Below are 22,038 nucleotides of genomic sequence, written 5' to 3' on the forward strand. Positions count from 1 at the left end.
AATAGTCAATATAGATAGGCAATAACAATTATAAAAGTTGAAGAAGAGGCAAGCAGATATATCAGGGATAGGTTAAACAAGCAGTGCCTTATTATTATAATAGCAGTATCGACTGCTTTGTCAATATATTCAGTTTTGGGTTTGAATTGCATAAACAAAGAAAAAAAAATAAAACCTGTATAGTTAACAAGATGCAACACTTACATTGTTGGACTTGATAGGTACAAAAAATTATCAAATACTTAGAAGTCAGATACTTTAATCAAACACTTTAGTGATCCATAATCTTCACCTTGAAATCATAATTTATACTCTAAAGACATCTGGATTCCTGACCTTTTCAATTGAACTATATCTTGACGAACATATGATCTAATAAAATAAGAAATCTTTTGTTTGATGGCATAGGGTTATAATTATCTTTTGTTACCTTGCAGGATGTTGTGGAGATAAGTGTTTCATGTCTATGGATTGGCACTAATTCTAAACTTACCACAAAGAAATGCTTATTTATTTATATGATGAGATTCTGAACTTGATAGAAGATTGTATATGGAAATTTCAGTTGCATGGTTTTCTTGAAGCTAACAATTGGAACATTTAAATAGAGTATTTGTATTTGCATTTAAACACAAATATGATCAAAGTTTAACTGATGCAGATCAATTAGTTTTTGCAACTCTTTATCATATTTATGTAGTTTATAATTTTTGAGGGAAAATTGTCTGATTTAGTACATTCCTTGCAGTAAGTTCTGATGTATTAGATTTAACGTGCTCGTGAGGACTTATATGATTTTAATGAAAACTTGGTTCACAGTAACAGATTTGTGTGCTATAATGTGTGATGAGCATGTTCTTAATTCATTTAATACTTATAGTAATTATGTAAATTGTTGTATATTCTTGTTTAAGGTACTTATTTGTTATTCTTATTTTTCAAATTTAAATTTGGGGATTGCTAAATCAAGTATGAGCTAAACTTTTACAAATTGATCCTTCTGCATTAAATTTTGATTATGCTTTCTGTTTAAAGTATGTTTTCTTCACTAGATTTTCATTTTCTTAATATATTTTGCAAGAAGTTGAGTCTATTTCATGAATCTTTTTTCTAGCGTGTTTATTTGTAAAGTATAGTCAATATTATGTTTTGAGTTCTTGCATGTTAGAGATTGATTATGATATTATCATTTTTCTGTAGGATTTGAACTTGGCCTACCAAAGTTTGGCATCATTATATTCTGAGTTCTTTGGGATTCCTCATATGTTTGCTATTGCCCAACTTCTTGGGCCAAGATCAGTACCTTGGATTGTTAGAGCTCTGTTGGATCATATATCAAGTAAGGTAATATTGAAAAAAAACGAAGGGATGCGTTTGTGTTGGCATTCTAAACTACTATGAAAAGAAAATTTCCAATTTGATATTTTATTCTTTGTTCATAAGATATCCATTGTACTGCTTATGCACACATTATTTTATTTGATATTTTATTCTTTGTTCATAAGGTATCCATTTGTACTACTTATGCTCATATTATTATATTTGATAGGCAATTGTGAATAATGACTCATGCATAGTCAAACACTTCTCTTTTATCGATTGCTTTAATCTTTACTTCAATGTAGCAGTAGGATTATGCTTTTAGTTGTTTTGTGACCGAACATTCTGACCATTACATTCTAAACTTGCATGCTATTGATATATTTGGCCAAAATATGAATTGGACACTACATTTCAGTTGACATGAAAATTAAACAGCCCATTCTTATCCAAACTACAATCCCCTAGTGGATTATCGTAGAAACATCACGTTGAGGATAGTTGAATATGTATGTATGTATGTTTACAAGGATTTTAATTTCGAATGATATCGCCCGTACCGGGTGGTACGTATCGATCTGCCAGCAGATCGGTATACAGATCGCCTGCTACTGGGCGATACCATCGATTGGGGTTGTTTCTATCCCGTTATTGCTCAAAATCGATCGGTAATGGTCGATTTTGACTGTCATCACCCGCTATCGGACAATATTAGTCGAGGGAGAAGGATGAAGAGAGAGAAGAAAAGGGAGAACCTGGAGATCCGACATTGCTCGCTCTCGACGATCTCGATCTGTTGTTGCCCTCCCTCGTCGGACACTGCAGATGTCATGTTGCCTCCTCCTTGTCTGAGGCAACAAGGCCTCGGCGTCGTCAGTGACTTCTCCTCATCCACGCGGGGAGAAGAAACGAGGCAACGTTGCCCTCTTTTTATTTTTTGACTTTATTTTATATATACATATATATATATATATGTATATATATGTATATATATATATATATATATATATATATATATATATATATATATATATATATATATGTATATGTATATGTATGTATGTATGTATTGAGCGGTACGCTAGAGCATACCGTACCATACCGAGCTGAGCTCGTTATTCCGGCACGGTACGAAATTACGAACCTTGTATGCATGCATGTATGTATGCTTTGAGTAAATTAGAGGGAGAGAAAAGAATAATGCATGTATATGATTGTTGGAAACTATGTTGCCTAGAGTAATGAATGGTGATTTAAATTCCATGATTTGAATGCCATGACTCGTGGGACAAACCTTTTGAAATTAAAAGTACTATTATTGCCTCTCTCTCTAATATGATAGCCCCCCCCTCTCACACGAGTAGCAGTGGGGTAGCATTGGATATTGGACAAGTCTAGGCTATATTGACGTATTGTGTCAGTATTCCAGTACCTACCAAGTTTCAAAAAAGCTTGAAAAAAAAGGTTGAAAATTAAAAAAAAGTTACTAGCTGATACAATCGTTTTATGGATGTATAAACCCTCTACTAGGCACATTGGATGATACAAGTCGAGTATAAGTCTTGTATGTGATGTATTGTCCGATTTACCCTCTGCTGTAGGCAATTGGATCGGTAAATACCACCCATATCGAGTCATACCAGATGGAATTACAAACCTTGATTGGTGGTAGCATTTCACATTTCACGTTTCCTCCCTAACACTCGGTTGACTCTGTTTGCTAATTTCTTATTTTTGAACTTAACCTGTCATCTAAGTATCTTTACATCTTTCTATGTGTGGATAAGTTTTTTCTTCCTAGCATTTCATCCAATACATCTGAAGTTCTCCTTTCTGGTCTTAATGTTGTACTACTGTACTACTACTTCCACATTATCTAATATTTGAAACCTCTATGAAAAGCATAGTTCTCTTGCTCTTTCTAGCTTTATATTGTTGTTATGAAATTGGTACTGGTTGCCATGGTTCACAAAATTACAGGATGAGATTTGGCAAGATAATTTATATCAAAATCATAATTAAAACACACACACACACACACACACACACACACATATATATATATATATATATATATATAAATTCTACCTTTATATTCTAGTGGATAACTTTTCACAAAACAGCTATATATAAAATACCAATAACCATATAAAGGATAATGCAAATTAGAGAGCAATTCATAATAATTTGTAACTATATGTCATAATGATCCAAAACATAGGTACAGTTTTGAAAATAGCGATAAGCTCCATTGTGGTTCATGGATGAGATTTGGCAAGATAATTTATATCAAAATCATAATTAAAACATATATATATATATATATATATATATATATATATATATATATATATTATACCTTTATATTCTAGTGGATAACATTTCACAAAAAAGCTATATATAAAATACCAATAACCATATAAAGGATACTGCAAATTGGAGAGCAATTCATAATAATTTGTAACTATATGTCATAATGATCCAAAACATAGGTACAGTTTTGAAAATAGCGATAGGCTCCATTGTGGCTCATGGATGGCCCAGTTATAGTATTGTATCATGAATTGTATTGAGGCCTAGTCTGTGCCATGTTGGGTGGAGATTCGTGGCCTAGAACATTTGATTGTTTATTTTATTGGCAATTTCTAACTCCTATTTTTCTTAGTATCTCTTCTTACGAATGAGTTGTATGCAGTTCTTGATGTCTTATTTTACACCAGCACAAATAATGACTCTAATTTGATGGTTCTAGTCTTTTGAAGAAGTTGATTTGATTAATGATAAAGCTAATAGCATTTAAATTTTTGTCAATTAAATTTTATGTTTGGAATTGTGATTTACACTATATGTTTCAGAATGCTACACTCGGTGCTAACTTTTGTGTATTATTATCCTTTTTGTGCAATACAACAAAACACCGCAACGAATATATAGGATCCAACTATTTGTGATTGGTTATCCTTTCCTGCCATTGAACATTTTTTAAGGTTGATATTTGAAGTTGAACTGCAGTTGTGATGCTCTTTTTCTTGCTATACTCAAATGATGTCTTTAAATGAAGATTATTAAGTGAATACTAATTGCTACTTTAGATAACGACAATTGTACCAAGAATAACAGGATTGCAAGAAGCATTGCCAAAGTCTATTGGGCTACTTTCATTTGATGGTGGTGTAGCAGGTAATTACTTGAAACTATTAAATATTTGTATTGAATTTGAAATTATATTATGATCCTTCCATCATGCTGGTATTGTTTATTCTTAGCATCAGTAATGTCGTCGTAAGTTGCTGCTCATGGTGCTGATTGTGTATTAAAAACTACCTAGGATTTGGTTGAAAATTTAGAAGAAACTGATGATTGTTGAACGGTTGAACCACTTAAACATATAGTTATAAAAGATTGACTTTCCCACTTTGATTAGCTTTAAAGAAAGTATTAACATCTCCAAGCATGCTAACTGCTTTTTTTTCATTGTCTTTGTGGGTTGGTGTTAGGTAGGTAGGTAGACTGCTCAACTTATTCATCAAAATGTAAGAAAAGTACAAAAGTGAGAAAGAGAAGGAAGGTTGTAAGCCAGATAGATGTCTTAACAATGTACGCATCAAATTCTAGTACTTTCTTTATATAAGGCACATTGATTCTCCACTCTACAATATTCGTAATGGATTTACACAAAATTCCATTATTCTTTGTGCTCCTTGAAAATTCTCACATTCCTTGCCTTCCATTGTTCCTAGTTGATGAAAGACAAATGAGTTGTCTCATGCAAAACTTTATCTTCCCTTGTGTGTTTCTTTCTCCCGTTAGACTACACCTTCTTAAGCTTCCTAGGATACTTCACATATTAACATCCAGATGATTTATCCCATACGTATGTAGGGATTCACATGCTAAAAGAATATGGTTCTTCACCTTATCTTGCCAACCACACAAGTAACAGATCACAATGTCTTTCTTACTTAAGAAGGATATGTTTTGAGTGATCTGCCCTTTAGAAACATTCGTATAAAGCATTTCGCTTTATTTGAGGTCAGACATTTCTAGAGTGGCTTGAGAAGGAGCATCAAGTTCCTCCAAATTTGTCTTGATGATTCCCATCTATAATTGATAAAATCCTTTCCATATGGAGAGAGGAAGAGAGCCATTAGAATTATCTCATATGCCCTGGTGCTTGTTAAACTGCATTATTTCCAATTCCAAACCAGATGTACACAGCAACATTCGCAATTTCATTTATCGATCACAGCATGGACCAAGTGTTGTATGTCAACGAACTAAGTCTTGAAAAATACCTAAAAAGACTGCAAAATGGATAAAAACAGCAATTTCATTATATAGAGCTTGTATTGCTTTGTATCTGTCGATACAGGGTCCTGTACCAGACGTATCAGGAGCACAGGGTGTACCACCTGATTTACCTTGCTCTGTATACTGGTGACCCATTGGACCAGTACATACCAGTACATACAGCATATATCATATTGTACCCGGCAATATTGCAAACCTTGGCTTACAGTCCTTTAATCCAATTGTTTAATCTCTTCAACTGAGATGTATATTGCTTGACGTACCAGAGCGTTAGATGAGCTGAACAATGACCTATCCATCCAAAGGTTAAGTCAGAACCATAGGACTCATCATCTAGGTTAAACCAAATGCCTAGACTGAAGCTAATTCATAGTGCAGGATACCTTTCCCAATTGAGGATAGGAGTAGGACTTCTCTCAGTGTCATCCCGTAGTCTTTTACTTTAGCAAACATGACATTTCCTGCCATAGAAGGTTGCACCCATTGATGAGCTTCCACTACCACTTACCAAATAATACTAAATTGAATTCCGTCAGATTCACAAAACCAAGATCACTTTTTCTTTCTTTGCACTCTATGAACCAGGAAAGAGGCCACCACCCTCCCATCCAAAAGAAATCTGTTGACTTTTTTATTAATCAGAGTGTGAGTTTTGATCATTTGATGTCATGGTAAGATTGGTCCTCTGCAATGTGGGCAACAAGATTCAAGTTATAAAAGCAACATATCAGCTTGTGAGGGTAAGGTTACATATGGGACTCTTCCCAAATCCCATATTGATGGGATCTTTGTCCATTGGGCCACACTTTTTTATTTATTCATCAAACATAATTAAAGATATCAAATTACAAAAGTGAAGCAACTTGTTGACTTCTAATGTATTAGATTTTATTTGATATCTCATTAGTAGTATTGCGCTTTCATTTCCCAAAACCAGTTACCTCATTTCTACCTTTAACAATTTTGTTTGTTTTTCTATCTCCAATCTTAATCTTCTGATTTTGTTTATTAGTTCAAAGTCCATTTTTAAGGGATTTCTATGGTTTCTTGTTTCTTTCTAAAAGATGATTAAGTTAAGAGCCAAGTTTCTAGATGATAGGCACACATTCAAGTAATTGAACAACCACTACATGGTTGTATTTTCTACAAGGACTTTAGACTCATCTAGAAAAACTAAACATAAAATCCAACTCTCTCTAAACATGAACTTTTTAACAGACGAAGCAGTTAGTAGATGACATTGATATAAACTATCTCTATGTGAATTATCTATCAACAGAAGTTTGAAGATGCTAAGTTGCTAGTTCTATTTGTTTTTTGTTTTTTTTCCTTACCTTGCATTTGCAATCTTCTCTAGCATGACAAGTAGTTAAAAGAGCCTGCAATTGGACTTATAATGTGATTATTGTTTCCACATTCTTGTTTTTTTTGTGACAATTTTATACTTAATGTGCAGGCTGCCAAAAGTTTATACATGAGCAATTAACATGGGGTGCAAAGTCAGAACTTAAAATTGAAGTTCTTCATGGCCTGAAAGAAATAGGAAGTGCATTGTATTGGTTGAGCCTTCTTGATACTGTATTGGTAGGTACTGTTACATTTTTCTCTAAAGCTCTTCTTTACTTTAATTCTGATTTTTCAGGTTTATTGGATAATGAAATAAGCACTACTTGGTCTTAATCATTACTGTATAAAGCTTCACTTTCTATATATGTATAGATGTCTTGTTGTTATACCTTAAAATTTGGTTCCTGAAACTGCAAGGTCTGTGATCAACTCCATGTTTCATTAAAATAAGGGCATTCAATGGTTAATTAAAGTATTTTTCTTTCTTTTTAATATATGCAGGATGCTTATGTTGTTAAAAACCTTTTTATTTAATAATTTCTAGAAAACTTAGTAGTTGGTACCTAAGACTTGCAAATTTGATGAACTTGAACTTCATACTGAAGAATAGAGGGTGCTTACTGGTTATATTGGGAAAGTGAACGTAAAGCAAACTAATAAAAATACTAAACATTTTGACATAAATTGGTTGAACGACTACTAGTAGCATTATGGCCATGCTAGCTAGAGCACTCAATGAATTATTGGGCTAATAGATCTTTAGTAGTTACAAATGCAATGCGAGAATTATTGCTCTCAGTGTGCTGGCCATACCAAGAATTTAGTATGTGCATCTTATTCTAGTTTAAGAAAAGTGACCAAAGGATAGTAAAGTTGTTTAGTGAGCTTGTAACTACTCAGTCTTATCTATGACTGGAATTTTAGTTGTTAAGTCTTTACATTGATGTAAATTATTTGAATGGAAGATTGTGATATCCTAGTAACCCCATATTATAATCTAAAGTTGAGTGGCTTATCATGATATCTCATCTAGTCCTACTTTGGAAGTGGGAATAACCGTATTTCAATATCACTGCTAGATGCACGAGCATATGCATGTGGGCCACATGCTTAGTCCAACTTCCTAGCCAGAGTGGGCCTAATAGGTTAGGTTATAACATTTGGTTCAAAATGAACATATTATAGCTCCAAAATGGGTTTCTCAGGGGTGGTACAAGATGTGCACCAACCATGAGCCTTATACGATGCCTATTAGGGAATGATATTGGTTATGCTTTGGTCCCATCCGAAGTGTAAGTCAGGATTCGCTATGTAATGTCGACTTAAATATTTTAGTCCAAGTGGTTAAAGGGCATGTTTTATTTAATTTACTGGATTAATGGGCATATGAGGTTGGTCATGACACTATTGGCTATTTGAATTTAATTGGTGGGTAGATTCCATATAACTTATTTGACTATAAAATTGATTAGGTTGTTGTATGTGGATCAAATCATCATCGCTACTAAGGATATATTGTATCCTTGGTGATAATTTATTTAATGAGCACCATGTTACACTTTGTAATGTCATTTGAATACTTCACAATTCTTGTCATTTATCTGTTAAGTATCAAATATTAATGCTTATAACATAGTTCTTGGATTCATTTTGGCTACCTCCTTGAAGTATCCTACATATATGACACATCTTTTATGAATATTGCTTTTCTTGAATGTGTCTATTTTAATTATCTCCGACAGGTCATGGATCCAAATGGAGCGTCTTGAAGTCTGAAAGATGTCTTTTGTGTGGTGGAAAGCATCCAATGTTGGAATGCCACTGCGAAGGAAGGCACTCGATGCCATTACGACGACCTCTTGCCAGTTAGAGAAGGGTAGAGCAAAGACAATCTTTTAGCTTGAGTAGGTCACATTCGAGTAGCAACAATTTGTTGCCAAGACCTCACATGGGAGCAATGCGTTTGCTGAAAGCATTGTGATGTGAAGTCTAAGAGAAGCGTGAACAAAGGCCAAAGAACACGACTGACTCTTCAAGTTCAAGTTTGTTGAAGTCAAGTAATAATAAAGGATCGCCACAAGGATCTTGCATTGGGCAGTGCAATTGCTGAATGCATTGTGAGGTCAAGTGGGGGAGTGCAACATTAAAAGAGCGCAACATGACAATTGTTGATGCATTGGTGGACACAGGAACCACACACAATTTCATAGTAGATCAAGAGGCAAAACGATTTGGATTGAAGTTGGCAAAGTGTTTGAGCTGCATGAAAATAGTCAATTTGGATGCAAAGCCTATTCTTGGATCGGCGAAGGGAGTCAACATTTAGATTGAAGATTGGAGTGAGAGCACTAACTCCATGGCGCTTCCCTTAGATGATTTCCAAGTCGTTCTTGGAGTGAAGTTTCTACATGAGGTGAAAGCAGTACCTATGTTGTTCTTGAACTCTCTCTTTATGATGGATGGTGACACTCCCTACATAGTGGCACTTTCGAAGAGAGCCCTCGAAGGACATATATTTAGCTATGCAAGTGATGAAGGAACCGAGGCTGGAAGACTTGACTCATCCCACAATGATGCAACTAGAGTCAGAAGGCCTCAATGCAGGGTAAGGGTCCGTCGAGATAGACGCACTTGGAGAATATGCTAGTGTGCCAACAAGTAAGTTGCCAAAGCTCTTTCCACGAAGGTACAAGGTGAAATGACTGTTCGAACTCAATGTAGGAGTTGAAAATCCAGTCAACCATCTGCATCGAGCATCATTTCTGGAGTGGGAGAATCTTCGGGACCTCTAAAACAAGCTGTTGGACGACAGACTTACTTGTGGGTATCTCGGTGCTTTCGAGGAGCAAGATCAGGTGAGCGACTGCCAATACCAAGCGAACGACGAAAGAATCATTGTTGGTAAGGATCCTACAATAGTTTGATTGGCAGAAGATTAGTAAGGAATAGTCACAAGGTGTGTAAAAGCAGCTAATCAATAGTGGCAAGACATTGTAACGACCTCAAGTTCAGGAGAGACTCAATTACCCAAGAAGAACTTGGTCGAGAAAGTGTCGTGCTGATGATCAAGAACATCAAGTGATGAGGCATAATACTGTTGTGGTAGGTCTTCCAAGCACTGACTAAATTTGTGCTCTCGGAGGGAGAGCACAATTTCGACCCCAAATGGGGTGTGGACGATCCCATAAGCGTGACCAAAGTTATCACTTAAGCGCTCTACAAGGTCGAAATCAGGCTCAGGTTCAAGCAACACTTCTAGCACTCCAGAAGAGTAGGCGAAGTCAAGTAACTAGCTCGGAACAAGGAGGACAACTCGAGGAATTTGGGTGAATCCATTCCAAGTAACCCAATTCTTCTCACCTATGCAGTGGAGCTCTACATCAATTGGAAGTCCCTTTCAATAGAAGGTGTAAAGTGGAAACTTAATGGGAGAAAGCCTTCGACTCTTCAAGTTTTGCGACATGGCACTGACGAAGCTCCAACTAGCAACAATCAAGCTTTTATAAGGTAATGCCTCCCAGGTTGAATACCGATCTGTATCGGCATACTGAGCTCTACTCAGTATGGTACATACTTATATTGTTGGAAAATCTGGGGACGATATCACATGCGCAGTGGAAGAAAAATAAAAAACAAAATCCCCAATTCCCAAAGATGTGTTCGTCGTTGTGTGAAGATTGGTGTGCAAAATCTGTGAAACAGAAAACTACGTATTTTAAAGATTGTGTTACCTAGGGAGATCGTATATCCCTGAATCCTTGCAGATCTATAGGAGAGGGTGAAGGAGGTTAAGCGCCCTCCTCTCTAGCGGTAATTGACACAGTAGGGTTACGACGACGCTCCTCATAACTCTAGGTCTGCTTTGAGGTGGAGAGAGGGAGGAGAATAGGAGAGGCAATCAAAAAGCTCTAGCTTATGAACCATTAGTTCTCTCTCCTATTTATAGAGGTTCCTTGTTAACTTAACCATAATGAATCCTGCCCTATTGGGTATTAGATCTCCATCCAACTACTCAAGCCTCTTAGGTTAGTGGATCTCTATCCAATAATCTCTCATTGGCTCTTATTGGATCTCATCCATATCCAATAATTCAGGGGCTTATTGGATATCCAATAAGATAGGGGCTCCGATAGATATATCATATTCGAACTTCTACTTATCGCAACGCCTACCATATGTGTGTGACCCTCTAGGCCCAATATCGAGCTGGTTGTGAGTAATACATGTCAGAATTCCTTCTGACTCAGTGAATTATTATCTTCATAATAATTCACTCGACTCATCGATTGCAGACGTACTAGGCCACTACGTCGCAGTCCTTAGACGATACAGGGGAATCCAATCCATTGGACCTGTATGCCCTCAATTATCGTGTATCTATAGTCCATCATCCATCTAATATCCCAGAGACCGTATACTGGGCATGGTGCTGTCAGACCCATACGGTTTCTAATCGAGTCTTGCTCTAATCGAATTCTCCCGGAGAACTCTTTTTCTCTCAATCCGAATGACCCTGGCCAGAGATTTGTCTTAGCAAGAATACATGGAATATTCCTCTCATGACACCGAGATTGGATAATTCCCTATCGACACTCAATAGTACTCGTAAGGTTGACTACCACTCCCGATGATCGGTTGTACTAGATCTGGAACCTTCAGACCTATAAGTCTGGTATTAAAGAATGGAGTACTCATACAGGACATCCTTGGTGTCTCAAGTCTAAGGACCAGATACACCACTGGGACTACGGAATCGTTGTCTGACAATAAGACATCATCAACCATCCAACATTCCTTAAGCGGATCAATCAGTGAACTCATTCTCCAATGAGCATCTGTACTGTGTCCCTAGTGTCCCCACACGAGCAGCTATGAGATCAGCTACAACCATCATATGGACAGGTATACAGCACACCAGTCTGTCCGGTTATCTCGATGTCCCTCTCGAGTAATCTATGATCGGGATTATTTAGGATCTGTGTTTAAAGGTGAATCGGTCTCATTATTGTGATTTCATCACGATCCGATTCCTATTGCACAGATCTATCGACATATATATATATATATATATATATATATATATATATATATATATATATATATATATATATATATATATATATATATATATATATATATATATATATATATATATGCAACAAGCAATATAAAGTGATGAAATGCCAAATAATAATAATAAACAAAAAGATTGCGTGTTAAATCACACATGTCATCACTCACGTGATTAGCTTGCAGGGCACATATGACTAGCAGGTATATACCGTCAGTATGCTAGGGCGTACCGATGGTACACCCTAAAACTTTAAAATTATCTTCACCTATCACGTCGGGGCATACCGATCGGTTTGCCTCGGTAACAGTCGAATCCGGGGCGGTACCAGTCGGTATGCCTCGGTACCGGTAAATATGTTGGTACTGCCTGGTAGAGGATGGTCCGCGTACCGGTATCCTCTCGGACCGGTTTGTACCACCCGACATCGAAATTGGGAACCCTAATGCCTCCAAGGGGCTTAAACACAAACATGAAGGCTCTTCTCTTGCCAACCAAAAGATCAAAAGGATTAAAAAGTGTTCCAACTTAGCCAACTTCCTCAACTGAACTAATTCGACAACAAGTTGCAACAAAGTGGATGGATCGAAGTGGACGACTCAACAGAAGCTCAAAATGGTTGAGGATGATCAATTTTCAGCATACAAAGAGGCTTCGATGAGGGCATCAAAGAAATAAGTGAGGGAGAATGTTATGGAACAATGTAGACAAGGTGTTCGATGCTTGTCCATGATGCTTTTCCTTTTTTTTCTTTTTTTTCTTATGTTTTCGATGTTTTTTATGAGGCATCATGTACAGGGTAGAAAACACTACTATCTGCCCCATATTTATTTGTTGTCAGTGATTTTGTTTTGTGTTTTCATGATGTAAAACTTGGAAACATTTCTGGTTGTGTGATGTCACGCAAAGGGGAAAATGGCCCCAATTAGCACTATTCTCGTGTGCCACGGGTTGATTTCCGGTTGATCGTCTCAGCACATTGGAACCCCTTGGGTAGCATCGGGGTGATGGAGCTTTAGGTATATGTTTGAGGGGTGATGCAACGTCTTTGCACCTCCTACTTTTTGTTCGATGAGCCTACATATACCTTTGGAGCTCCCTTTGTGTGCACTCATTTAGCTCGTTTTTTTGACTCTCTTGTGCCTAATAAAGTCTAGTTGCTTGGTATTGCTTTGGATCTCGGTTATGTTGCCTTTTTCATACATGACGGCGGCAAATTATCTGCATGTTCGCTTTTCTAAACTTTTCTTCATTATGCAGATCCTTTGTGGACTGCACGAGGTTAAGGTCTAGGCTGACCCTTGTGGACAAGTATTGCATGGATGCTGTATACTTTAGGCAATCCCAGCTAAGGATGTGACAGCTCGAACAAACATTTTTTTGTATCGGTATAGGCAAAACTGCTGTCCATGACTGGAAGCATGCTTAGCATTATACCTTTGTGATTGCTTAGTTAAAGGAAGGCTTATGCTTAAGCAGTCTACCTTTGTGATTGCTGAGTATCATCATTGGTTAATCAAAAAGTGATTGAGATCACCCTAAACCCGAAAAACTATTAAGTCTTTTATATGTCATTGATGATATGCTTACCTAAAGTGTTAGCAAATGATATGGTATTTGAATTCTTATCTACAATTTGTAAATACATATATAATCAAAATCTGAAATAGTTAGGTGCTGCAAAATTGTAATAAAAGGGTGACCTGGTTGCAATTAAGAAGGAAATTTCATTCTTTTTATTGTGTTCTGGCAACTATGTTTTTCTGTTCGTTTTTCAACTTATATATCTACTCATTAGTCAGAAATATAACTGTAACAGAGACAGAACGATACTACCCAGTTCATGCAGACAGCCACATGGTTGGGGCTTCTTCCTGCGGCTAATGGCCAAGTGAAGCAATTTGACACGGGTGTTAGCCCCATTGTCAGTTTATTTAAAGGCATAACATCTTCAATAATGGCAAACCCTTCATGCCTTAATCCATCATCTTTTCTGATCATGTCAAAGCAAGCGGAAGCTGCTGGTAAGCAAATACCCCTATTAGAAGTCGTACTTTTGTTATATCTTCCTTTTATTTTTATATGATTGAGTAGTACTTAAATATCGATATATTGTTAATCAGGACTGATTGGCTTAACAAATGTTTGTGAGCATGATTGAGTAATACTTTAATATCAATATATTTTTAATCAGGATGGATTGGCTTCACAGATATTATTTGGTGTGAAAGTCCTACATTAGATGTGCATGGAAAATATTAGGTAGCTATATAGTAGGACGAGGCTATTTTGGTTATTTCTTTTGGGTGATATTCCTAGTTCTTAGATAGATTGTGACAGATCTAAACTCATTCCACATCCACGTATAAACATATAATGCATCATTAAATCTTCTTCTGTGGACCATACCAAGCATAACTTGATTCACTAATCTAAGAAAATATTAGATAAACTAAAATCAAGATAAGCATCAATGAGAGGGTTGGTGAGTGGATTGAATAAGATCCTTCAAATGAGAAGATCAACAATTTTGACTACTTTAAAATATTAGAAGATGCACAGTACGTAAATATAAAGGAGAAACTGAAGAAAATAGTCTCTCTTCCATCTGTTTCTTGGAATGGTTGTGTGGATAATTTTGGTAACCTCTTCACTGTCTTTTCGTTTGAGACTCTATAGCAACATTACCTAGCTTGTTAGTAAAGGGATGGTGAATATCCATTTAATCCACGAAGGAGGCATCTTGATAAGAAAAATAATGAATTAGACATTTATTGGTACAAATAGGTACAAACAGCTTGTTAGTAAAGGGATGGTGAATATCCATTGAATCCATGAAGAAGGTATCTTGATAAGAAAAATACTGAATTAGACATTTGTTGGTACAAATAGGTCCCTCCTTGTCTTGTGGTTGCATGTCTATGATAAAATGTTTTGGCATACAGATCAGCCAGTATCTAAACTCTGATAGAAAAGCAAAAATAAATTGGTATTAAATCAAATATTATTATGTTTTTTTAAATAATGTTTTTTTTCCCTGAGGTTCTAGAGTTGCAAATATCGATCAAGTAAAGCAACATGAAGAGTATCAGAGTGGCAAAACTAATCCGATATCCTTGTAAATATCATAAGACTAAGGCCGGTTATGTGTCCATGGGCAGATCCATTGGTTTGAGACCTTGTCTTATTAGTTTTCAATCTAGAGTATTTTGGGAGTCAGATTGAAAGTTACATTGGTCTGAGAACTTTGCATGATTCAATGAAGAGTTTCTGGCAGCTTGAAATGTCACCTTAGAATGTGTTTAAATTGTCAGTTCTCATTTTCTTGTCCACATCCATCCTCATTTGAATGGAAGGCTGCATCATTTATATATTAAAGAAAAATGCAAATTATAAACCATAAAAGGTTTTACAGATTTACTGGTAAAATTTCTCTAATCCCAGGGAGTCTTTGTTTTTCTTAATATGCCTGTTTTGGGTTAATTTCTTATGCATCTGATTTTGATCATTTGACATGGTTATAGTTTTATAGGAGTTCAGTATTGGCACATAACTGTCCATTTCTATTAAAGATATATGTTTGTTGTTTGCGACATTGATTTTTGTTGAATTATCAATTAGACATGTTGCACAGAATACAGATAATTATAGGGTCACATGTTATTATAGTCCTATGTGATCTTTTTTTTGTAATTGTTTTTTAACCAGCATACCTCAGTTACTTTATTGGCTTGCAATAATGGAGCTAAAGATATTCTGTTGCAGATCTCCTGTACAAATCGAAATTGAGCACTGGAAGTGTGTTAGAATACACACTTGCTTTCATAAGTGCAGCACTGGATAGACACTACAGTAAATGGAGCGCAACTCCAAAGACAGGGTTCATTGACATAACAACAACTAAAGATTTTTACCGCATTTTTAGTGGCCTTCAGTTTGTAAGTTTTCATTCCTTCCACATTAGTGAACCAGTTATTTGTGTAATTTATATTATGAAAGATACTGTTGATCAGTTTTTATGAAGAATTGTGGAAAATTTCATTGAAACTTAGATTGGGTTGAAACTCTACAGTGGAGAAGACTTTAATTGCATATTTCCTTTATATGAGGATTAGATTGATGAAAGCTGGACTATGTTCTTAAGTTCTCCAAGAATATTGTGGACACTGTTTACGTTAAGGCATAGGGAACATCACATTAGGAACACGATTGTGTTAAGTTAAAAAAATTCCTCAAAAATGATGTTACATACTCAGCATGGTCTGGCATGCTACTATTCAGTTGCAGCGGTATATCACTGTGACCCATACATAACATGGACACTTCAAATTGTTTGTCATAGTCATATTGAATTTAGATAACTTGTAGGATTTAAATCATAATAGCAACAATGACCAATAAACTAAATCAACAAGGAATTTCTCATTAGAGATATAGCCTGCTCAGGTTTTACACAGTTGGTAACAAACTTATGGACTGGCATAGTAACAGTAGAAATCGTAGTAGAATCATCAAGAAGTTCATCATATGGACTTTTTTTTTACTTTACTATTTTGATACAATCCTATAATTTCTTTTAATTTGAGAGGTTTGTTTCAATAAGAGTTTGAACCATTAGGTTAGGACCAGGTGAAACTGGTTCAAAATGCAAGAAGGGCCTAAAAGTAACAATGAAGTCTGAGTCTCTTTATCTCTTCAGGTCATCGGATAACATTTTGATGGACCGATGCAACCTGATAATAGTTTACCCAGTTACTAAATTGAGTGGTTGACACCAACAGAGGAATAGATGCTGAAATCACCTTGAAATGAATGTGAGTATAATGAGATCTGTGATCCATGTCATCTGCTGATGATATAATATTAGGTGACCAAGGTGAATTTAACCACTAAGACCCCAAAGAGCTATTGAAAAGTTTGAATCTAAATAAAGAATCTATGGTTGTACGTATGGATGTAACTTTATTGCAGTAGGAAGTTACAATAATTGCATTTGACTTTTATGGTCAACAAGTTACAGAGCTCCTGCTTGGGTTACATTGTGTTAACTAACAATAATGTAGCCAAAGAGGATACTGCATGGAGTATAGGTTTTATATCTTAATGTATAAGTGCTTGGTTATTATGCATTCCTGAACCAGCAACTTGATGGAATTTTTATGTGACACTGTGGGAGCTACATGATATTGACACAAACATATCTAGGCAATGGGCAGTAATGATGAGGTTGGTGAGAAGCTTTGCCTAAGAATTGCATGTTTTAATTGCAGCACAATGCAGAGAATTTGATTTTCCTTGCCCTAAATCTAAAAGTTGTTAGTCCTGATCATTAAATTTAACAAAGAATATTCTTTTAGATATTCGTGTCTAGGAATCTCTTAAAGTTTCACTGAACTTCCAGGAATATTTGGAGGAAACAACTCTTGATGCATCAAGGAGACATGAATTTTTAGGCGACTCTGTTGCTTGGGCCGGTTGCACCATTATCTACTTACTTGGACAACAGCAGCACTTTGAGCTTTTTGATTATTCTTACCAGTTTCTAAATGTTGCTGAAGTAGAAAGCTCCACTTTCGTACAACCTCCATCTTCTGATCAAGCCAAGATTAATAACTACTCGCAGGTATAAGAATTTTGTGGATATGACCTTTTGTTGACATCTTTAATATAATGTGATGTCATGTGAAATATATCAGCCTTGCCAATGTTTGGGATAATACAGTATAATTCTGCTGCAGTCTATGATATTTATTTGGTGTTTGAGATACTACAATAGTTCTATATTAGAGATGACACACATTGTTCTTCACAATTTCTTTTTTTGTCTGTTACATATTGGTTGATGATTTTTTTATGGATCCATAGCAATTATGTTAATAAGACAGATATAATCAAGATTAGTTCTTGTAACTTTTTCAAAACAGATCAGCAGTCTTTTAACTTTTTTAAGTTGTTTCACATTTTTTGCTCAAACTTATTCACTTTACCTTTGTGAACAATAATCATAGTGATAGTTTTGAGCTGTTGAATGAGTTGGTTAAAGCAACACAAACAAATCTGGGGGAGGTTGCTGAATTTTCCATATAAAAAGACTAACCAAAAGAAAAACAAACTGCAAAATAGCATCTTTAGATAATGATAAATATGATGCTGTTTAAGTGGATGAACTATTTGTGAAAGATTAAGGTTTAGCTTTTGGAGAGTTTTCAGGTGCTTTTAGATCTTGGTTAGTGGTACTTTTCACTATTCATGCTTTTTATTGGTGCTGATCATGCAAGAATCTTTCTGTCTTAATGGTAGAACTAAGCTATCCCTTTTGATGCTAACTTTCTTTCATTCTGTTTCCAAGAAGGGATATGAGAACCTATTGGAAGCTATGAAGAAATCAAGAAGGTTGAACAATCATGTGTTTTGCATATTGCGAGCACGTTGCCCCCTTGAGGACAAGGCTGCATGCGCAATCAAGCAAAGTGGTGCCCCTTTGCATCGGGTGAAATTCTTGAATACTGTCTCTGCATTCGAGACTCTGCCACAGAAAGGCACCTAACTCTCCTTTTGTTATGTAAGTTTGTTCTCTCTTTTAACCTTCTTGATGTTTATATATCCATTGTTAAGTAGCTTGGATCTCTATAATAGTGCTATTATCACAACCTGAGGGTTACATGCATGGTGCTTTGGTACTAGAAAAAGGTTTGTCTTCCTATGTGAATTACTGGTAATTTAGATTGTATCAGTCCAATGGTATGGTTAGAGCTTCTTGTTTATTTATTTTTTGTTGTGTTCTGCAAAATTGCAAGCTTTCTGTGTGTTGAATTGAAAAGGAAGGATGAGTTGTACATCTGTTTGCCTGTAAATAAGCCACTATAAGGCTCTACATGGATCTAACGAGTGATTTCTTGAGCGTAAAGCTCAAAGTCCAATCTAAATCGTTATATTCCTTGGCTGCATAGGTAGTTTCATATGATCTGATCTGTCTGATTTGGAAAGACAAGCTCTCAAATGACCATTCTTTTTCAATCGAGCTAGTGATTTTAATTATGCTTGTATGATCCCAGTGTTCATATTTCGATGGAGCGACAATAGTAATTTGTGTGCTTGTTGCCTCATCAGTAATCTTTTCCTTCTTTGCGGGTCCTATGCGATTGCACAGAGGTCATTAGAGGGTTAATTATTTGTGAGCATATGTTGTATAAGCTAGTATTTGAAAAGTCGGGATTGTCTGTTTATGTTCTAGGCATTACTTTACACGTGGATTGGTAGTAGATGATGTGCTCATACGACAAACTTGTGCTCTGATAGACAATATGAATTGGGTATCGCTGTGGCCTGCCATTAGATTAGTAACCAATGGAAAAATGGAAAGTTGTACACGCTAGGCATCAACTTTATGCTAACATAAATATGAGCTTAACTTAGTCTCTATGTGAGGGTATTATAACTATGTGAGGGTTACTGCAATTAAGAATTTTAACAGTCTTTCACATCATTCTTTAGGAACCTTGTTGCTTCAGAGGCATACATATCCCATTTAGTTCCCATGATGACACTTGGATTTCAATGCTAATTGTCTCTTGTAAAACCATGGGTAGTAGTGAGTGCTTACAGATATCTTATGAGAAGTCAACTTCTTGGGCGGGTTGGAAGATCATTTGCCATTTAAATGTTGCTCATAAAATTAAGATATTTCTTTGGACATGCTAGAACCGACTATGTTTTCAATATCATTCATTGTCAATTGGATCCTTGTCATGTGTCACCTTCATTTGGATTCTGTCAAGCATATTCTCTTTCAGTACTCTTTTGCTGGGTCTTTTTTTGGAATATCGTTCAATCTAAAATCAGTTTTTTGTTCTAGTTTTGCCGGTCTTGGTTTTATGGGGATTGACTTTTGGAAGATCATGAAATGGATAAGTCTGTGCAAATACATCTCATTATGGTAGATTTGATCTAATCGAAACGATGCAGTGCATTGTAATCACTTGACCATATCTTCAATCCTTGCCATGGGAGCTCTTGATTCTACCAACTATTTCTTCAACCACAACTTTTACACAGGAACATTATCTGAGACTTTCGGGATGCCCATGAGTACTCTTTTGGAATTGATGGATTATTTATTTGTCCATCTCTACAAGCAGGTATTGGACTTTTAATAAAGGTTGGATGGGAGGTAGCAGCTGCTTGTCAAGGCATAATTCAAAACGTCGATTAGAAATTTTAAAGCGCATGCTTGTTTCGAATTTGCAAAGCCAACGAAGCATGGGGTACAGTAAAATATATCTCCTACATGGGAGTGCATAAACTCATAGTATTGGGGACATTTGTATTTATAGTTTTTAAGCCGAGGAAACATAATCCGAAACTACTCAGTAAAAGCATGTATCTTGGATAATAAGACCCAAATAAATAAATTTTATAATTTAGAGATCAGATACACAGTAAATTCCATCCGAATCCAGTTCGAGAACTCAACTAATTTATCTAAATGTGTGAATCATAAGCTAATTCGATTATCTAAAGCTGCACTAAGGAAGGTGACGATGAGAAATCCGTCGACATTAACATTGCATATTGTCGTTCTATAAAAAAATGTCGTAGCCAACTTCTCTCTATCTAATCCTAAAATCCAACGATAACTTTTGACATAACTTTTTCATTAGTATTTGCATGCAACTTAGTAGGTGCTCTCGTGATAGCCCCCCAATCACATATATTTACTAAATTTTTGGAAAGATGAACCAAACAGTAATTGTGATATGCTTCTGAAAATATTTCTTTCACTGCTAAAAGCATTCTTGGATTTTTATCACTAACAGTACTTGAAAGAATCATAGTGTGCACCAAAGTATTTTTCCAAACTTGAAAAGAAACTATTCCCATGACTCTACTACTCCAAATGTGACAGGGTATATAGATAACTGGATGAATGTACTGAATAAAACTGTGTAAACATACACCACCGAATACCCAAAATAACCCAACATTAAAGAAATAATTAATGAATTAATTATTTCATAGTCATGAACTTGTAACTCTTTTAGGAAAGACAGTAACTCATCTATCAACGATCACCACTACTCCCCTTCCTCTCCTCTTCGGTGATACCTTCAGGAGGAAGTCGACGACGACATGCCACCACCGATGTCATTACTCCCTTCCTCCACTACTCCCTTCCTCTCCTCTTCGACGACGCTCCTTTGCTGCCACTTTAGATGGATGGAGACGGTGACATTGTCAGCCACCACGAGCAAGAATGAGAGTAGAATGTGCTATTGTATGGTAGAATGAGAGTAGCAGAGTGATTTAGGGGAAAAAAAAACATAAACTAGGCCCTAATAATAAATAATTAAATATTTAGGTTCGATAAATCTGATCTGGTTCAGTCCATCAAATCAGTTCAAGTCAAAAAAAATCAAAGTCAACCAAAGTAATGGATATTGAATATTTTTTTTCAAATTTATTAAGGGTAAATATTTGTTCCTACTATGAATTAAATGGGCGCCCTTAATAAAAAAAAAACAAACGTGGGATGTTATCTGGTAAAATCTTATTATTAAATTTTTTTAATAAATTACCCAAAGGACAGCGAGATACCTTAATAATTAAGGTACTTTTATACTATAATTTCTTTTCAACTATTAGTCAATTTTAGCGATAGTTAAAAGTGATTAACCTAATTTTAGTAGAAGAGAGATATACCTGCATATATCTGTAGTAATATGAAGGATATTAATACATATGTATTAATTAATATTTATCAATATTAATGTAGTAGAAGAGGGACATATGTATCAGTACGAAGGATATTAATACATAGAGGGATATATTTGCATATCAGCATTTGTAAGGATAAATACAATATTTTCAAAATTTTGCAAATATATTTATGTAAAACACCATTAATTTTTCTTATTCTGATGATGATGAGAACATTATGCTTATTTAAGGTATATTATATTTTTACTTTCTTTTTAACTAGCTAGTAGCTA

General features: G+C 35.6%; 1 protein-coding gene across 3 annotated transcripts in view; it reads left to right on the top strand.

Moving 5' to 3' along the window:
- Positions 1 to 18,817, top strand: part of LOC135640173 (protein PIR-like) — a 47,541-nt gene extending 28,724 nt beyond the window's left edge. For 2 of the 3 annotated variants that reach the window (XM_065154374.1, XM_065154389.1), the window contains 7 exons: positions 1,201 to 1,344; positions 4,413 to 4,500; positions 7,088 to 7,215; positions 13,869 to 14,073; positions 15,815 to 15,987; positions 17,451 to 17,672; positions 18,399 to 18,817. In XM_065154374.1, the coding sequence (XP_065010446.1) occupies positions 1,201 to 1,344; positions 4,413 to 4,500; positions 7,088 to 7,215; positions 13,869 to 14,073; positions 15,815 to 15,987; positions 17,451 to 17,672; positions 18,399 to 18,596 (1,158 nt within the window). In that variant the 3' untranslated portion in view covers positions 18,597 to 18,817. The remainder of the gene's footprint in view (positions 1 to 1,200; positions 1,345 to 4,412; positions 4,501 to 7,087; positions 7,216 to 13,868; positions 14,074 to 15,814; positions 15,988 to 17,450; positions 17,673 to 18,398) is intronic. The other variant, XM_065154381.1, reaches the window with a different exon arrangement.
- The last annotated feature ends 3,221 nt before the right edge of the window (positions 18,818 to 22,038 follow it).

This window comes from Musa acuminata, chromosome BXJ1-4 (genome assembly GCF_036884655.1).
Source record: "Musa acuminata AAA Group cultivar baxijiao chromosome BXJ1-4, Cavendish_Baxijiao_AAA, whole genome shotgun sequence".
NCBI lineage: Eukaryota > Viridiplantae > Streptophyta > Magnoliopsida > Zingiberales > Musaceae > Musa > Musa acuminata.